This window comes from Podarcis tiliguerta, assembly GCF_965153285.1.
Source record: "Podarcis tiliguerta genome assembly, chromosome: 11".
NCBI classification, from domain to species: domain Eukaryota; kingdom Metazoa; phylum Chordata; class Lepidosauria; order Squamata; family Lacertidae; genus Podarcis; species Podarcis tiliguerta.
This window is the reverse complement of record NC_139544.1, coordinates 60,998,889-61,018,677: the sequence shown is the minus strand read 5'-3', so window position 1 is coordinate 61,018,677 and position 19,789 is coordinate 60,998,889. Positions and strand designations below refer to the sequence as shown.

The 19,789-nt window shown below is 46.4% G+C and overlaps 1 protein-coding gene across 2 annotated transcripts in view; it reads left to right on the top strand.

The window, feature by feature from the left end:
- Nucleotides 1-19,773, top strand: part of LOC310660250 (NACHT, LRR and PYD domains-containing protein 3-like) — a 29,131-nt gene extending 9,358 nt beyond the window's left edge. The window contains exons 2-7 of one of the 2 annotated variants that reach the window (XM_083404568.1): nt 8,169-8,468; nt 11,153-12,824; nt 13,481-13,651; nt 15,259-15,429; nt 17,410-17,580; nt 18,979-19,773. In XM_083404568.1, coding sequence (XP_083260694.1) covers nt 8,186-8,468; nt 11,153-12,824; nt 13,481-13,651; nt 15,259-15,429; nt 17,410-17,580; nt 18,979-19,105 — 2,595 coding nt within the window. In that variant the 5' untranslated portion in view covers nt 8,169-8,185 and the 3' untranslated portion in view covers nt 19,106-19,773. The remainder of the gene's footprint in view (nt 1-8,168; nt 8,469-11,152; nt 12,825-13,480; nt 13,652-15,258; nt 15,430-17,409; nt 17,581-18,978) is intronic. The other variant, XM_083404569.1, reaches the window with a different exon arrangement.
- The last annotated feature ends 16 nt before the right edge of the window (nt 19,774-19,789 follow it).

Sequence of the window (19,789 nt, the reverse complement as noted above, 5' to 3'; positions counted from 1 at the left end):
TCCTACATAACAACACATAATACAAAACAAACTAATTAAATATCAGTTGCATATCTTGACACAATTGTGATCTTCTCAATCCTGGAGCACAGTCTTAAGGTTCAAAAGTGAGACAATGTCCTTAGAATTCAACTCCTCCCCCCTTTGTCAGCCCCCCTCCCCCCTCAGTCTATATCCTTTGAAAGAGATAGCTGTGGGCATTTTGAAAACTGGTGTCTGTTGTTGCAGGTCTTGTGCTGGTGAAGAACTGAGTTGAGGGGTTGTTGCTGCTTTTTCATCATTGCACATCTGTAGAAGTGACATCCTGTGAGAGGGGCAGGGTTTTTTGGGGGACTTAAAGACAGAGTTAGAAAAAGAAGGGGCAAAAGCCCCTCCCCAAGAAAATCTCCTTGAGTTATTAGCTGCAAATAATAAAATCTTAGCATGTTAAGCATTTTACTCATTTCAATATTATTATCACATTTCCATATAATTACTGTTATTATCTACTAAGTTTGTTTGCTTTCTTTCACTTAATAAAAAATTACTCCACATGTAGAGAAAGAGAACTGTAAAAATACAAGAAAGGTTAAAAAATAAAAAAGAAAGCAAAAAATTAGATTACCAGTCAGATCTAAACAGACTTGACACAAAAATATCAGATTTAGAAAAGAATTATTATTAAATAATACAAAGATATTATCAAAACCACACAGATTACTACTGGATTGAAAAAGTGGGAAAACAATGGAAAAGGGTTTAAAATGACTTTCAACGTGTGATGGACATGTCCCAAAAGTAAAACACACACACACACACAATGACCTATGAGGAAGCAAAAATAAATAAATGCTAAGACACACATTTTAAAAAAAAAAAAACACCTGAAGTAACCTGAAGTAATCTGTTTTGGCATTCTAACAACCCAATGAAAAACTGATTAATAAATGAAAAGCAGATTATTTGTAACCTAAAAAGGTGTCAAAGCCACAAAGAGATAGAGGGAAATCAACTAGCAGGGATTCAGACTTGTTTTGCTGAACAGAAAGAAAGTGACTGTTTGGCTTTAAGGGAAGAAAGACAAAAGAAATACAAATGCAGTGACTGTTTGGCTTTAAGGGAAGAAAGACAAAAGAAATACAATCCAATTACTTTTTGTAGAGTATTTAAATCACTGTTTGCATCCCCTCGTTATCATTTGTGCTGTGGGAGAAAGGAAGGGACAAACACTTTGTTAGTGGGGTTCACATATCCTGTTAAAAGGGAAAATTATTTCATGTGAGAAGTCAGTGGGAGTGCTTTTAAATTTACCTGTGAAAAGAATTTGGCATGTTAAGATTTGAAACTTGGCAACCTCTTGACTTTTGATGGTCCAGTACTTAGCCCTTTTGTCTTAAGTAGCCCTTGGAGCAAAAGACACATTAAGGGTGATTTCCCTCAATGGTTCCAAGTTTTACATAAGGAAATTTGGATAAGTTTCTCCCTGCAGCCGAAGCTCTGGAAAAACCTCCTCTCCCCCCTTCCTACAGTTCCCCCTCCTTCCTCTCTCTCTCTTTCTTTCAAGCTGATCTAGCCTCTGTGCATGTGCAGAGTTCATGTCTCAGCAAACCTTTTATACTATTGAAAATGTTGGATCTTTTGGCTAAATTACCATTTGAATAAGGGAAGGGAAGGGTAAGAAGTACATTTTAAAAAATAGGGTTAGATTTTAAAACAAAAAAGAGAAACTCAGCAATTCAAGTATTCACCCAAGCTAGCAGTTTTCTAAGGGATCATGTTTCCTTCAGCCCAAGCAAGAGATTGTTTCCTTTATGTACAGGAAAGGGCTAATATCCCTCTGGCCATTCGCAGAACAATGCCACGCCCTTATATATGGGAAAAAATGGCCAGAGTCAGAATTTATAAGATTTGTTTAACATTCTCAGTCATTTCAGCCTTACCATTTGCAGACAAATTTTTCCTGCCCTTTATTTACAGGATGGTGAAGGCTACTGACTATATGTCAAGGCTCATTCTACTTGATTATATGAATTTGTATGTGCTTAAACTTTGAGTAGACTTTTAAGTCTGATTTTTGTAAATAATAGACAAAATGATAAGCACTGTAATCACTCAAATGCCTGATATCACCAGTTCTGCTTCAAAACATCACGGCTTTCACCTCTCACCTTTTTAAAAAAACGAAGAGCAAAGTTGGGCTGAATTTCAACTCATCACATGCTTGCAGACACATGGCCCTCCACACAGCCACAAATTGGGAAAGTTGAAAGGGACCCTGGGGTCATCTAGTCTAACCCTAAAATGCAGGGTTCATAGCAAGATTTTCACAGCAAGATTTGTACTACCAAAGAGACATACATATGTACACAGACACAATTGTTTGAAGAGACCACAAGCCATGCTCCTACCATGTACTAAGGAAGAGGAAAATAAAGGTACCCAACTTTATACAGAACCCTTTTAGCAGATCTTGAAGCTAGTTTGAGTGAGAGTTTACTTCCTTAGACTAAAGAGTGCAAGGAAGGTTGAAGTGAACATTTTTCCTAAGATAGGGAGAGGATAGTTAAAACAGCCATAGATTTGATTTCCTAAACTTGCAGAGGAACAGTAAGCCTAATCTATGCCCCCCCCCTTTGCAGTTTCCTTTAAAGGAAGCTTACTCGGGAGTAAATTTACCTGGCACAGAAGTAAGAAGGAAAGGGAAAAAAACCCTGAAAGAGACAGAATGAGACAAGGAGGGGGGGGGCATTTTCTAAGAAAAGAGACCAGGAAGTCTTATAGAGACTGATATCTGGACTGGACTCAGTCAATTTTGCTGGCCATGGAAGCCTCTACATTTAATAACAATTTTCTTAGAAAGAACACCATACTTTCATATTCATATACTTAATGAAATACATACACTGCATTTTAGCTTGAGAGCAATTGTGCTCAACTAGGCTTTTGCAGCAGAAATATTTGTGTCTTCACAGCACATTTCAAAATGCTGGAACAAAAAGGTTGGAACACGGATGTAGACTAAGTTGCAGCAAAACATAATCTACCATCAACTTAAATCAAATCATACTCCTCACTCAAGCTATTCAGAGGAAGACTCTTTGGAGCCTCTCTCAAATAACAAACATTTGCACACTTCATTCTAATATATATATATACATATATTTATCCTGTTTAAGATTGATGAGGCCCAACATTCCTTAGCTTCCTTAGATTTTAAATTTTGAAGCAAGCTGGCAATTTAAAAACTATGTGCATTTAAGAACAGTCTGTGGATGCCGAAGCCAATGTAAACACAAACCCTTTAAATATTTCTAAATCTTTGAGTACATCTCTTATTCATTTTTTTTCTCTCTCTCTCTTTTTTTTTTAAATATATTTAGAGAAACTAAGATCTCTAATGTGTGGGCTCTCAGGCTGGGCTGTTATTATATCTACTGCCTTCTGAGCACCATTAGGTTCATGATTTCATGTTCTAACTTTAGGTGATAGTTTAACAACACAATTTTGATGTGTTCAGCTCTCCCTAAGGGTTCACACTCTGATTTTGTTGAAGGATCCCTGAGGTGGCTGCTGTGCCCTGGGTTCCAGGTGGTGGGCCTAAGCCACCCACTAAAAGTTACAACGGTCTTGTACTTTGTACTTGGAAAGACCATTTTGCCCCTTTATTTTAAACTGGAGGGGCGTATCAGAATCCTCTCTGGGGCAAAAAAGCTCCATGGAAGCTTTGTTGCCAGGAGGAGTCCAGCCAGGGTGTCTAGTGAGCTCCCATTTTCCCTCTAATACGGAGGGGGGGGTTGCTCAGTAGATTACACTAGGAGGTAGAAGAACGGGTACAAGAAAGGGACAAAGAATGGGGGGGGAGAATATTCTACCAGTATTCAAGTTATCTTTCAGCTAAAGCAATCCCTGCCTACCAGTAAACTACAAGCAGTTTGTCTAGAAAACCACGGGTCTCTCTACCCGCATTAGCCTCGAAAACCACGGGTCTCTCTACCCGGAAAACCACAGACCTTATTTTTGAAAACCACGGGTCTCTCTACCCGGAAAACCACAGACCTCACTCTTGAAAACCACGGGTCTCTCTACCCGGAAAACCACATGCCTTAAATTCTACACAAACCACGGGTCTCTCTCTCACCCGGAACACTACAGGAACACTCCTGGAAACCACGGGTCTCTTCTACCCGGAAAACCACGTCTCTTAAATTCTACTTCAGTACTGTTCACAAGACTAACCCTAGTGTGGGGCCCCAGTTTATGTACTACCCTCTATTAACCACAACAGCCTCCTACCTGACCTCGAAACTAATTTCGGGATTCCCTACTGAACGCCTGCACAGCGCAGTGCCGGATCGGGGTCCCGGAAAATTAAAGGTTTGGAAAGGAAGCAAATGACCTTGCGTTCTCACGTGCCCGGGTCATCCCTAACAAAGGTCGCCAGGCAGGGGGGGGGGGGCTTCATTTGCGTAAGTTTTAGGAGAGTTCGAGAGGAAGGGAGAGATAGATTTGTAAAGAAAAGTGCAGTATAGATCCGCAATTCCCTGGCCGACTCCGAAAGGGAAAAACGGGAGAGGGGGAGGGGGATTAGGACGCCCCTGAACGACCCCGAAAAGGTGGCGTCTGATAGCAGATAAGAACCGTGTTTCCCCGGACGACTCCGAGGGGGAAACTGGGAGAATTAGGACGCTCCTGGACGACCCCGAAAAGGTAGCGTCTGATAGCAGATAAGGACCGTGCTTCCCGGGACGACTCCGAGGGGGAAGACGGGGGGTTTTTTAGGACGCTCCTGGACGACCCCGAAAAGGTAGCGTCTGATAGCAGATAAGAACCGTGTTTCCCCGGACGACTCCGAGGGGGAAACCGGGAGAATTAGGACGCCCCTGGACGACCCCGAAAAGGTGGCGTCTGATAGCAGATAAGAAGGAAAGATAGGAAAGTCCGGCTGTCGTGGGGTACTTTTTACCACCCCCCTCCCAATGTGTCTACTTCAAACCCATACTCACGTTCGCAGATGTCCCCCGTGGATCCCGGGATCCATTCTCTTTAGCCGGCTTGACCTCGCCTTTGCTCCCCCTGGTTGGGCTTTTGGTGACGATTGATTACCGCCCGCAAAGAGGAGGCAGGGAGAGGAAAAAGGATCCCTGGGCTAAGGTTGCCCAGTGGCGCCTGATCCCTTCCATCTCCCCCCTCACCTTCACAGGAGGACCAAGTGTCCCTTCGTGGTCGCCAAACTGTTACCGGAAAAATCCGAGGGCTCCCTTGGACAAAAAGTAAAGACACCAACCAGAGTAAATTGGAGCAAATCAGCAGCCTGTAGGCTTGGCCTTTATTGTACTGTTGCAGCAGGGTGTTCCCCTCCCTCGCAGGAGAGAGGAAAGACCCAGAACAATGGTGTGCAAGACCTTATAAAAACTTTTGAAATTCCCCTCCTCTAGGTCAAGCCCACCCCCAGAAACATCATGCATACATTACAGAAAGGAGGGGTTGAGGGAGGAGTTGTGGTGGTAACCTGAGTGTCTTGTCACCTGGCTGGTTCCTCCTTTCTCCCCCTCCCATGAACCAGTTGTGAATAACAAAGAAAAGGTGCAGTTTCCTTCCCCCTGAGGGGAATCCGGCCATGGTCCTTTTGTTGCTGTCTGCTCTGAATATACAACCGTATGCAGTCCATTGTGTCCATGATGAGATGAGCCTGAGCCCATCAGGATGCTTATCTCGCTTATCATGCCCCACCAGGTGCAGTAGCCAGGTATGTGACTGCTCGCTTAGGGGATTATGGCTGACCGTCACCAGGGCACCCCCCTTAGCTAGTCCTTGAAATATGGAGTAGAATAAAAGTGGAACAGTGCAAATCTGATGTATGGTTGATTTTCTATGAATTTATAACAGAAGTGTAGCGTATGTAGTGTGTGAGTGTGAGTGTGTGTGAAGTCTGTACAAACTGAATGATTGGGGGGGGGGGTTTCCTGCTACAGGGGGAAAGGAGACGATGATTTCTAGGGATCAAGGAGCCTGAGGAGCAAGTGGGGAGGTATGAGCAGAGGAAGAGGGAGATGACTTGGGGGATGGGGCCAGTGATTTGTGGGATCTGGTGCCGTCAGTGAGGAGAAACCTTCCTCCGTCCCCAATGCCTTCCTTGTCTCAAGGGAGCTTGAGTCCTCAGAGCCTTTAGAGCGTGGGTAGTCAAACTAAGGCCTGGGGGCCGGATCCGGCCCAATCGCCTTCTAAATCTGGCCTGCAGACGGTCCGGGAATCAGTGTGTTTTTACATAAGTAGAATGCGCCCTTTTATTTAAAATGCCTCTCTGGGTTATTTGTGGGGCTTGCCTGGTGTTTTTACATGAGTAGAATGTGGGTTTCAGGTTTCAGAAAGATATAAAAATAAGATGGTCTCAGACAGCCGTTTTTAACTGCTTTGCCGTTTTCACAATTGGTGGTGATCAGAAAAACAGCTGAGCTGAAACAATTCCGTACAAAACATACCAGAAAACACAGATCTTTAAAGTTTTGGAATCAAATGCCTTTTTTAAAATGGAGCAAGTGACCTATAAATACATTGTAACTGGGTTTGAATACATTTGTTTTTATTTGGTGTTTTCCTCTAAGCCCAACCCTCTCATGGATTTTATTCTGAGACTAAATCGTAAAGAAAAACAAATTTCGTTTTCAAAACAGCCTTACACATTTCGTCCAACTGTTATTTAAAGGCCTTCATTGGGAGCTATAAAAACACAAGACCAGACATCGCATGAATATTCAACATTTAAAAACAAACTAAATGATTGTATACAGGTTGCATATAAACCTGCAGATACTCACTCAAAACCCAAAAGAGCCTGCAGAGATCTCTGTTAATTGCATCATCTGCTCACATAAACGGGGGGCTGAAATTATTATGTGAAGGCAACAAATTATATATTTTCTTAAGAACTGTACACAGGTGGTTTTAATATGTGGCAAGGAATCAAGGGCCTGGTGGATATGAAATCAAATCCCCACTCATCCATTAAGCCCAGTGAGTGATCTTAGGCCATTCACCTCCTTTCATCCTGACCTATTTCACAAAATTTAGGGAGGGTAAATAAGGGGTGGGGGAGGAGACCCGTGCCTGTATCTTCAGATCCTTGCAGGTGTAATAAAAATCTGCCCTTATTCCCTTATAGGGGACACAAGAGCCCTTCTAGAGTCCTTTGCAGGTTCTCCATCGGTCGGAGAAAATAACAGGCCAAACAGAGAATATTGAGAAGCAAAGCAGCTCGTAAGCCTGATCTTTATTGATCTGTTGCAACAGGGTGCTCCCCTCTCACGCAGGAAAGGAGGAGGACCCAGAACCAAGGTGTGCCCGCCCTTATATAGACATTTTAAATTGCCCGCCCTGGAGTCCAAGACCACCCCCAGAAACATCATACCTACATCACAGAAAGGGGTGTAGCTCAAGGCCACCCCCAGATACATCATACCTAACATCACAGAAAGGGCAGTCTACAACAGAAATCTGAGTGCATTGTTTACCTCCTGTCTGGCAGGTTACCTGTTAATGGTCACTTGATTGGATTACCTGGGGAGCCTGGCCAGTCTTTTGTAATGACAAATACTTAGTTCCTGAGCCAGGTCACAGGCTCACCCTATTCATACACAGACATACCCTTAAGACAGGATTTGTGAAGGAAAAGACAATGGGGAGGCTTTTCCATTTTCCTTCGACCTTGCAGAGAAATATTTAAGGTCAATTTGGGTGGGAGGGACAAAATGGTTTCAGGATTTTTCTGTGGGGTTTCAGACATGTGGTTTATATATGCAGTTATGAACATTTATTATATATATATATATATAAGACCTTAATTTTTTTTAATTCACAGGAAAGGCAGGATAGAAATGTAATAAAAGAATAAATATGTTAAATATATCTGAAACTTCAAAAGCTAATTGATAAAGCCTTTTTTGTACTTTGTACAGTGTTGGGTCTCGATTCGTAGTTACATTACGGGAGCCTCTTGTGGCTGTTTTAATGTTTAACGGCGGCCTGTTCCTTTAGTTGATGATTAGCAGAATGAAAAACGAAAGTTGCCACAAGGAGGTTTCTGGATAAGGTTTTTGCTTTTTGTGTTTGTGCAGTGAGATAGCAAGCCCAGGAGCAGAGGCAGTCTAACTCAGTCTCTCCCCTCCCCCCCCCCCCCCGCTTCCCATTTACAGACACCTCTTGACTTGAAATGGAAGATGCAGGAGAACCCCTGGAAGATGCCCTCCTCTTTGCCCTGGACAACCTCTCCGAGGAGAACTTCAAGAGGTTTAAGAACAAGCTCTGCTTCCTGAAGATGGAGGGCAGAGCCAAAATCCCCCGGAACAAACTGGAAAGTGCAGACACAGTGGACACTGTCTGGCTCCTCTTGGATGCCTACGGCCAGGATGGGGCCTGGGAAGTGGCAGTGACCGTCCTCAAGGCGGTCAGCTTGCGGGATTCGGCCACCAGGCTCCAGAAATGGAAACGGAACGGTAAGAGACTTGCACTCTGCTTACTAAGGTTATAATCTTGTGTGAGAGCTTTCCTAACTAAGCTTCACTTGTTGGTTTTCTGGCCGCCATGCCAGAAGGGAAAGGCAGCCATTGGGTCGGAGGCAGACATAGGAAGGCAGCCCCACTAGATTACCGGGACCTGCGGTGAATTACCTCAATAACCATACTATTGTGATGTTCAAGACAACTTTTTCTTGGTTATAGCAGAGGCTGCTTGGGGAATGCACGAAAGTAGAGTCCACAGGCCTATCAATGACAAACGCTTATACAGAGGTCTTCCCAAAATGCATCAAAACCAACTCCTTTTTAAATAAAAATGGTCTAGACTCATTTGTTTGATCCAAACATTTACTTGCAGAACTTTCTTCAAAACAAAACTAAAATACATCCAAACCATTCCATAAAACTCACCCAAGCATCTTCTTAGAAATAGCAGAACTTATAATCAGAGCTGACAAACATAGCTCTCTCCATTAGCCTGCATTGCAGCCACTAAGGCCATTTTTCTGCTGGAGGGGCATCTTACTCCCACAGATCTTGGGAACAAAAGAACTAAAGGCAACTCCCTTCAAAATACCCATTTGCCTTAATCACCTGATCTAAGGTTAAACACTCACGTGTTGGCTACCAGAGAACAATAACAGTTATCAACCCATCAAGGACCTCAGAGAAAATAATAATAATAATAATAATAATAATAATATAATTTTATTTATATCCCGCCCTCCTCAGCCGAAGCCGGGCTCAGAGCGGTTAACAACAATACTTAGCATGCTCTAGTAGAATCTCCTCATGTTAAACCTTCAACAATACACAGAGGGATTGTCCATTTCAGTGCCAATTAAACAATTATACTTAACATGCACAATTTGGCGAGCAAAACAGGGCGCCTCCTCTCTATCAGGTAAGCTCAAGGTTGAGCTGCCCTTGGACAAACATTTTTGACACCATCTTAATACAGCCTTGAGTAAGCAGATTCTCCTAATATCCTCTCACACACACTTTTCCCACATCTCTTCCCATGTAGGCTCCTTGTCAAAGCATATCCTATAATTCCCACTTCCAGGCCCATGCAAGAGTCCCCCAAAGGCCAAATGGGAAGGGTGGAGCAGGATAACACCACGTGGCTTCAAAAAGACCAAACCCTCCGTTGCAGGTTAGAAACAGTTGATTGCCTATGGATGCCGCTGAGAGTCTGTTTTCTCTCTTTTCCCTGAGCCTGGATCATGGAGTCCCAAGGGAAGGGATGTTGCCAGGATCTGGCATTGCCAGGTTGGGCGGAGGGCCGGCTGTGATGCAGAACTCGGCAATAGGCCACGGCGGTGCTCCGGGCACGCTAATGGCTTCAAATTTCTGTCTCTTTCAGAGCGATGCCAGGAGAAATGTCCTCTTCAGACCTCCTGACTTTGCTGAGTACCTGTGAGCTGTAAAGTCAATTTGGACTGGGGCATTCCATTGCTTTCCCGCTCCCGTGGTATCACTGAGCCAGCCAGCCACCTTGATCACTTCCATCTATATATTGAGGAAATTCACGGGCCGATATCCCTACATCCCCTATACAGCGTTCAGCTTGTTTCCTCTCCTGGCTTACTTGGCGCTACCATATTTTTCCATGTATTAGACGAGGTTTTTTTACTCAAAAATCATGTCCAAAAACTGGGGGCGTCCAATACACGGATAGTGGCATGGGGGGGGGGGAGAGAGACGTGGCACGCCCGCTAGCCAGCCGGTTGGCAGGAGCGCAACTTCCCCCGATGAAACTGTGCACGGGAAACGATCTAGGGAGTGTTTCCTGCCCACAGCTGTGTGGGGAGAGAAGTTCAACAACTTTGGGCCATCTCCCCTCATTTTCTTAAAATTGAGCCCCCCAAAATAGGGGGGACTTATACACGGGGGCGTCTTATAGACAGAAATAGAGAAGTAGGAACAACAATACATATATGGTGGAGGTGGAAGAAATTTTGGATAGTAGTACATGAAGAACTAAAGATGATGTTGAAAATATCAATAACAAAGAAACCAGAGACATATCTCCTTGGATTGATAGATGAAGAGATACCACGGCGGGGAGGGATTTTTCTATATGCAAGTACAGCTGCTAGAATAGTGATTGCTGCTAGGTGGAAGTCACAAACTATACCCACAAAGGAGGAGTGTAAACTAAATGAATATTTAATTTTGGCAAAATTAACTGCTGTAATAAGAAACCAGTCAAATAAAAAAATGAAAAAAGGAGTGGAAATGTTTTGATGAATATATGGCAAAATATTGCTCAAAAAAAAGATACGCTAATATGCCTAGATTAAAATGTGAAGTACTGGGTGGAAGAAAAATTAGCAAGGAAAGATAATAAGAACATATAGATGATTTGGGAAGATTGTAGAATGCAAAGGTTATTGTAAATTGTATAATGTGGAGGAAATTGAGTGGGGGCGGAGGGAAGTGGGAGGAAGGAGAAAAGAATAATATGATGGATTGAGGAAATATAAATGTAAATATATGAGGGGATGGGGAGAAATGCTGTTGGCTTTGGTACATCTGTATTGTATTGTAATATGTGAAAACCAATAAATAGAAAAAGATGGCACTTGCTAATAAAACAACTTATTTCCCCATGCTGTGGCCTCTCCCCTGACACCGCTCTCTTTGTGGGATTACACTAGATCACAGGAAGAAATATAAAAGCTGTATCCAAGAGAGCTTCAGGGGCATTCCTGAATGTGACTCCCCTTCTTCCGGACCAGTGGTGAGCCTCCCCCAAAGATACACAGAGTTGCTCTTCTGCAGGAAACGGGATCCTCAACAGGGAACCCAGGAGGTTGCAGCCATGGAGAGGAAGCAACGGGAGTTGGAGGTTCAACAAGGAGACGGGACAGAAGAAATCAGCATGGAGAATTTGTTTGGTCCAGACGCTCAGGGGGAAAGCTCCAGAACCGTTGTGCTGCTTGGACCCGCTGGGGTGGGGAAGACCACAGCCCTGAGGAAGATAATGCTGGACTGGGCATCTGGAAAGTTCTGGCAGGAGAGATTCGAGCATGTCTTTTACATCTCCTGCAAAGCAGTGAACTATGGCAAGGGACCTGTGACCGTAGCTGAGCTGGTACTCAGCGGCTGCCCTCCAGGAACTCTCCTAGCAGAGGATGCCTTCATGAACCAAGACAGCATCCTCATCCTCATCGACGGCTTTGATGAGCTGGAGACCAGCAGGCTTCCAGGGGACGTTACATGCAGCGACCTCCACAAAAAGCAGGCTCCCGTGTCTTTGGTGATGGGTCTACTCAGGAGGAGGCTCCTTCCCAAGTGCCATCTCATTGTGGCTACGAAGCCCATGGCTTTGGGGGCACTACTGCCATGCTTGAGGTCTCCGTGGTTCGTGGAAGTGTTGGGATTTCGACCGGCTCAGAGGGAGGAATATTTCCAACGCTTCTTTGAGGCCAAGGAAGATGCCACTTGTGCCTTTGAAATCGTGAGAAGGAATGAAACTCTGTTCAGCTTATGCTTCCTCCCTGCTCTGTGCTGGATTTTCTGCACCGCCTTCAGGCGGAAACCCCAAAAGGACCTCCTTAATGCTCTCCAGGAGACTGCGACGGTCACAGAAATCCATATGCAACTCCTCTTCAGCTTCTTGGGTTGCAACCCAAAGCTGAGCAACTTGAAAGGTCTCTGCTCCTTAGCCAAGGATGGTGTTCTCCATAAGAAGGTGAGCTTTGGCGAAGAAGAGTTGAAAGAACATTGCGTGAGCTGTTCGGACTCAGAAACCCTTTCTGTCCTCCGTAAAGAGGTCCATGGGGCGATAACTTACAGCTTTGTTCACTTAAGTTTCCAGGAGTTATTTGCAGCCTTGTTCTACCTGCTGGACACAGATGGGGACTCATCCTTCAGGATCCTGAACGAGGGACTGGGAAACAAGAAAGAGTGCAGAGGCAACTCTTTCACGCTGGTGCGTTTCCTCTTTGGCCTCACCAACGCAAAGAGGATGGACCTCCTGCAAGAAGCATGGGGCTGCCAGATATCCAGGGCCAGGCTCTGGCAGGAGATGCGGAGATGGGTGGACCAGGAAGCAACACGTCAGTCCTTTGGGAGAGGGGAGCAACTCCTGGAGCTCTGCCACTGCGTCTACGAGATGGAGGACCCTCAGTTTGCCGAGAGCATCCTGAGACACGTCCAGGACTTGGACCTCCGAGACCTGCTCTTCTCCAAGCTGGATTTTGCTGCTCTTTCGTTTTGCCTAACAGCTTCTCCCTCTCTCTACTCGCTTCGGCTCTCTAGCTACGAGTTGGGGCCCACAGCATTCTGCCAGCTCTTGCCAGGACTGCTGAAGCCCTCAGAGATCCAGTAAGTGCATCTGGAAGACCCACCAGAGATCCTTGTTGGGTCAATGGGACTTAAGTAGGGTGGCCCTCTGTCCAGAACAGGTGCTCACCTCGTGGCTCAGTGAGTTTATCCACCCAGGGCTCAAATCAGAGGGACGGCCCTACCATTGAGCAGAGTGAGGCAACTGCTTCAGGTGGCAGAAGCTTGGGAGACGGGAAGCAATGGCTACTGTTCTACAAGGCTACAGTGGGCCACTATTTTGGCTGAAGTTGCAGGGAGTCAGAGATGGGGCTTGTGGTTTTTGTTAGCAGCCTTTCCCCCTCACAAATGAACCATGACTGGATAGCTCAGTTGGTTAGAGCGTGATGCTGATAACGCCAAGGCTGCAGGTTCGATCCCTGTATGGGTCAGGTGCATATTCCTGCATCACAGGGGACTAGGCTAGGTGGTCCTCAGGGTCCCTTCCAACTCTACAAACATATGATTCTGTGGCTGGCTGCCCCCAAACAGAGGCCCTTGCAAGGAGAGAAGGCTCCCTGCTCCATCAAACCAGAAAACCAAAGACCACTTCCTTAGGTTTATGTTGACTTGTGGATCACTGAATGGGAACATTTTACAGATGTATACTGATACCGTTTGCCCTTTGTCCTAATCCTCCTGCTTTCGTTTTTCTCCAGGCTGAACCGCTGTGGGCTCCTATCTGCTGCAGGCCAAGATCTTTCCTCTGTCGTGGTGGCTAATCAGTGTCTGACCGGTCTGGATCTGGGTGAAAATCCACTGGGCGATTTGGGTGTGATCCACTTATGCCAGGGGCTTCTCGATCCACACTGTCAACTACAGAGGCTCCGGTACGTGTCTCCCTCTTCTCCAGCATTAAAATAGAGACACCCCAGACACGCCCTTCCTTTGATGCTAGCGGCTGCACATAGTATTATTCCTAGTAGCCATGGGTAGCCTTACGCTTTATGAATTTATTTCATCCCCTTTTAAAGCCAACTTGGCAGCCATCGTTGCACTTCTTCCTGGTAATGATGAATGTGAAACGCAAAAGCATGAACGTTTTCCTCCCAACTTCCGCAGCGTTTTAGGCAGCAACAGGACGTTCCTCCTTCCCTCTGACTCCTTTGCTCTCTGATATATTTGGACCTCCCAGTCCGAGGGGAGGGGGTCCCTCACAGTCTCAAGTGACATCTCAACTATCTGCCCCCTACCCCCTTAGCGGAATCAACAAACATAGGTAACATTAAATTCACAGATCACGCCCCAATAGTAGTCACCGTTGAAATAGGAGAGGGAACACAAAGCACCCCATCATGGCCCTTCAGCCCCATCCTAACTACAAACAAACAAATTAGAGGGAGTCTCACAAAAACTCTACAAAACTACTTCAAGGAAAATGATGTAGACAATATAACAACCCCCCTCCTATGGGATGCAGTGAAAGTGGTCACCAGAGGGGCTTTCATAAAAGAGAAAGCATTCCTTAAAAAAAAAAAACAACCTCAAGAATTAACAAACTAGAACAAGACAACTATCTGCCCCCTCCCTTCTGGTTCTGTTGTCCTTATCTCGTAAGTGGGTAACTTCCCTCCTACACTGTTCAGCTCCTGTCTCTCCCTCTGCTTCTGAACATGCTGTGGACAAAGGGGGGGGCGACTATTCCCCCTCCAGCTCTCCGTCAGATAGAAGCTGGTCTCCCATGGAATGTATTCCCCAGTCCTTGTCTTCAGACCATTCCCTGACAGGGAGCTTGATATGATTAGCCCCATATTATAGATGAAGGGACTGAGGTCAGTTTCTGCCAAGATACTCAGTAAGTTCACACCTGGAAGTGAAATTTGGACTGAGGATTCCTCTGCTCGCAGCAAATGCTCATAACCGCTTGTAGCTTTCACAAGCACATCGCTCTGATCACCAAAATCGCGGCATCTGCTGCTGCAAACAGTATGTCTCTGGCTACCAGATGTCGGGGAAGTAGCCCTGTGATGGAGATATCCACATCCCGCTGTTATCTTATTTCATTTATTTTATTCCGTTTATGAATTGCTCCCCATAAAATATCTCAAAGCAATTTCACAACAGAAACAACCAGCAATAAAAACAATGACACCATTTCGTTGATGAAAACCATGATCATTTGCTATTTAAAAAAAACATCCAAAGCACTTTCATTTGTAGAAACAATTTCAATGGTTATGTGGATGTTAGCATCACATGGCTGCCTGTGAATTTATCTGCGGCACGTGGCTGGCTGTCTTCAGAAGACTCAATGCCAATATCCCAAACTTCCCCATGGGTATTCAGGGTAGAGGAGCTCACATACCAAAGCCTCTCATCAGCTTTGTGCTTCCTGAAAGATGGGAGGAAAAGGTTACAGTCACATCTGGCGCTGTGAGTGCCTATCCCAGCTGCAAAGCCCCTTTCTGGAGCTCTTTTCCACCTCCATCTCCTGCAGGCTACATTGCTGCAACCTGACAGCTGGCGCAGGTGAGCCCCTTTCAGAGGTCCTGGCATCCAAGCCGTCTCTCTCTGAGCTGGATCTGGGAGAGAACAACCTGGGCGATGAGGGGGTCAGAAAGCTGTGCGAGGGGCTGAAGCACCCACAATCCAGGTTGCAAAGACTCACGTAAGTGGCGTCTTCATCTCTGCTAATTCCCCCTCCTCCAGGAGCTCTTCTTGCCATTCCACAACTGTGTCCTGCAAAAATCCGATCTGCACGTAACAAATTTCATAGAATTGTAGAATTGTAAGGGACCACAAGGGACGCGGGTGGCGCTGTGGTCTAAACCACAGAGCCTAGGGCTTGCGGATCAGAAGGTCGGCGGTTCGAATCCCCACGACGGGGTGAGCTCCCGTTGCTCAGTCTCTGCTCCTGCCGACCTAGCAGTTTGAAAGCATGTCAAAGTGCAAGTATATAAATAGGTATCGCTTGGGCGGGAAGGTAAACGGCGTTTCGTTGCTCTGCTCTGGTTCGCCAGAAGCGGCTTAGTCATGCTGGCCACATGACCCGGAAGCTGTACGCCGGCTCCCTCGGCAAATAAAGCCAGATGAGCGGCGCAACCCCAGAGTTGGCCACAACTGGACCTAACGGTCAGGAGTCCCTTTACCTTAACCTAAGGGACCACAAGGACCATCTAGCGCAGGCAAGTCAAGTCCAACTTCAAATAGGTTGTGATCTACTACCCAGTATCAAAAACTGGCAGTGATCTACCACACTCTCCCATTCTCATTATTCAGCAAGTGTTCCTTTCTCCCACCCCTCCAAAGTCATTTAAGTTTGTTTAATCAGTTAATTAATTAATTAAGGGATATTTATTTCACAGATACAGTAGTTTTGTTTGGATATAATCATGACAGATCCAAATAGTTACTAGATGGACAAGTAACTAAACAAGTGAGAAAAGAAACTACAATAGTAACTCAGGTTAAGAACTTAATTCGTTCCGGAGGTCCGTTCTTAACCTGAAACTGTTCTTAACCTGAAGAACCACTTTAGTTAATGGGGCCTCCTGCTGCTGCCGCACCGCTGGAGCATGATTTCTGTTCTTATCCTGAAGCAAAGTTCTTAACCTGAAGCACTATTTCTGGGATAGCGGAGTCTATAACCTGAAGCGTATGTAACCCGAGGTACCACTGTATATTTTTATATTAATTTACACAGATCTGAGAAGCCAGTTGGAGCACCCAGCTTCTCTCTCTCTCTCTCTCTCTCTCTCTCTCTCTCTCTCTCTCTCTCTCCCTAAACCAGCCCTTTCTCTCTCTGAGGAGCCATTTAGTGTGCTGGGCTTCTCTCGATAGATTGATCAATCAATTGATTGACCAAAACCAATCCTGCAATCGACAGATCGATCACGATCGACGTGTTGGGCGTGCCTGATCCAGCCCCCTGCAATGCAGGAATCGTTTGCCCAACCTGGGGCTCAAACCCACAACCCTGAGATTAAGTCTCATGCCCTAGTGTAATGGTTCTAGGGGTTGCTCGTGCGTAAGTTGCCGTTACCCTTGGCTAGGTTGCCTGGTTGAACCCTTTCTGTCTGGACAGCCTCAAGTTCCGTGGCTGCCTCAGTCGCTGGCAGAATACGTCAGTGGGCGTTTTTTGAACCTCTTCCAGCATAGAAGCTGTTTGACGCCCAGTCTCCTCCCCCTTTGCCTGCGCAGAAGGCTTCTGCGCAAAGTGGGTGTGGGCAGCGGAGTACCCGTGCCCTCTCCGCTGGTCTCCGGCGATGAGTCCTGGAGCCACCTCTCCGATTCCCCCATCTGCCCCCCTTCTCCACTGGTGTTACGCTGATTTCCTTCCCCAGCAGATGGGCTGCCTCTCTCCCTACTGGAACCCTCTCCGGCATCCCTCTGGAGCCTTCTCTCCGCCTCCAGTTCCGATGGCAGTTCCCTGACACCTAGCAACTGAGCTATTTGAACAAATGAAAACGGGTGTAACCTTCATATAAACATTTGAAAAAGATCAGCCAAAATATAACCAAACCAAACTCTTTTTGTGTGTGGCGTTTGGGACGTTCAGATCCAAGTTTGTTATTTTGCCTGCGGGACATATTCTCTCTTCAGTTTCATCTTTCCAGGTGCCACAAATCCCCTTCATCTTCCTTTGCAGGTTGCACCTTTGCGGTCTCACAGCCGGGGCGTGTGAGAATCTGGCTTCCGTCCTGGAATCCCACGAGAGCCTGGCGGAACTGGGCTTAGGGGGGAACAGCCTGGGAGATGAGGGCGTCAGGCACCTGTGTGCCTCCCTGGCAAAGCAGCACTGCAGACTCCAGAGGCTGGCGTAAGTAATCCCCCCAATCTTTTGCGCATGTTGTTTAGAGTTCATCAGGCAGACGGGTGGCGCTGTGGGTTAAACCACAGAGCCTAGGGCTTGCCGATCAGAAGGTCGGTGGTTCAAATCCCCGCGACGGGGTGAGCTCCCGTTGCTCGGTCCCTGCTCCTGCCAACCTAGCAGTTCGAAAGCACGTCAAAGTGAAAGTAGATAAATAGGTACCACTCTGGCGGGAAGGAAAACGGTGTTTCGGTGCACTGCTCTGGTTCGCCAGAAGCGGCTTAGTCATGCTGGCCACATGACCCGGAAGCTGTCTGTGGACAAACAACAGCTCCCTCAGCCTATAGAGCGAGATGAGCACGCAACCCCAGAGTTGTCCGCGACTGGACCTAAAGGTCAGGGGTCCCTTTCCCTTTCCCTTTAGAGTTCATAGTCATTCATGCTCAAAAGGACAATCTTAAGTTCTCTAAATTTCCCCCTCAGTTTGTCAGTTGTCTCCCCTGCCCTTCTTATCATCGGCACACCCTGGTTGCCTCCAGGTTGTCAGTATTATTATTGGGGAGGGTGCGGGGAGCGTGTCTTCAAGCACATATCAGAAATTTAGGTCTGCACAATTAAAGTTGATCAAAGCACTGTGAGACAGGGAAACGCACTGAGGACCGGCTTTTGTCCACAGACAGCTTCCGGGTCATGTGGCCAGCATGACTAAGCCGCTTCTGGCGAACCAGAGCAGCACACGGAAACACTGTTTCCCTTCCCGCCAGAGCAGTACCTATTTATCTACTTGCACTTTGATGTGCTTTCGAACTGCTAGGTTGGCAGGAGCAGGGACCAAGCAACGGGAGCTCACCCCGTCGTGGGGATTTGAATCGCCAACCTTCTGATCGGCAAGTCCTAGGCTCTGTGGTTTAACCCACAGTGCCACCCGCACCCCTCAGCACCAAATAGAGAAGTCCTAAACAGTTGGAGTGGTTATGGGAGAGAGTTAGGACCATAGCTGTCAACATTTCCCTTTTTAAAGGGAAATTCCCTTATTCCAAATAGGATTCTTCGTAAGAAAAGGGAAAAGTTGACAGCTATGGTTAGGACCTGAAGTCCTTGGAATGGATGGACTCTAGGCTGTTAGTAAACTAGGTCTCTGCTGTGTTCTGGGGAGAGAAAATGGGCTCCCAGGAAACTGTTCCCTGCAGTTTCTGGCATCAGCTTAGAGGCTTCCAGGTCTCAGTCAAACTAGCCAGATGGCATCAGCTTTGGCAGCCATGAGCCTCTTTGCCTGAAAGCTTTGCCTAGCGGATGACCCAGAGTAGTCTCTCTCAGTGCAGCAACCATGGACAGAGATTTACAAGCAGATGTTTCCCTCTTGGGGGAGCCTCCTTCCTCACGGTGCAGTTTTTCTCCTCCTTCCAGACTTACAATGTGGACCCTAAACCGCATCACCCAGAATAAACTGCAGGCAGCTCAGGCTGCACGCCCTCAGCTGATCCTGACGTCCTATTACCCACCTGGCTGTGCTGCCTTCCCAGCGGACGAGTAATGGGATATTCACACAACTTACCACTCAAGCACCAGCAGATTGCTTGCCGATTGTGTGAAACAGAGCCAAGCACCACCGATGATTGCCACCCACCAGGTGTTGAGCTGCAAACAGCCACTTGAACATTGCACTGCCTACATGCATGTGTGAATTGGCCCAAGGCTTCAGCCGTACTTCATTGTGGCTGGTGACCCTGTCAGGTAACAGCCCCTCTAGCCTGAAATGGAGAGCAGCAGGCCATTGAGATGTCTGACCTACGCAGACGAGAAACAAAACCTTCTAAGCTGGATTTTGACCTGGATTTTCCAAAATCAGGTGTGGTGCCTCCTGGGAGCGAGGCAAACGTGGCTCATTTTTGGCAGCTATCGGGCTTTGGGCTTTCTGCCTGGATGCTGAGGTCCAGCACCAAGGGCCTTCTGGCGGTTCCCTCATTGTGAGAAGCAAAGCTACAGGGAACCAGACAGAGGGCCTTCTCGGTGGTGGCGCCCGCCCTGTGGAACGCCCTCCCACCTGATGTCAAAGAGATAAACAACTACCTGACATTTAGAAGACATCTGAAGGCAGCCCTGTTCAGGGAAGTTTTTAATGTGTGACATTTTAATGTATTTTTAATCTTTGTTGGAAGCCGCCCGAGTGGCTGGGGAACAAATAAATTATTATTATTATTATTATTATTATTATTAT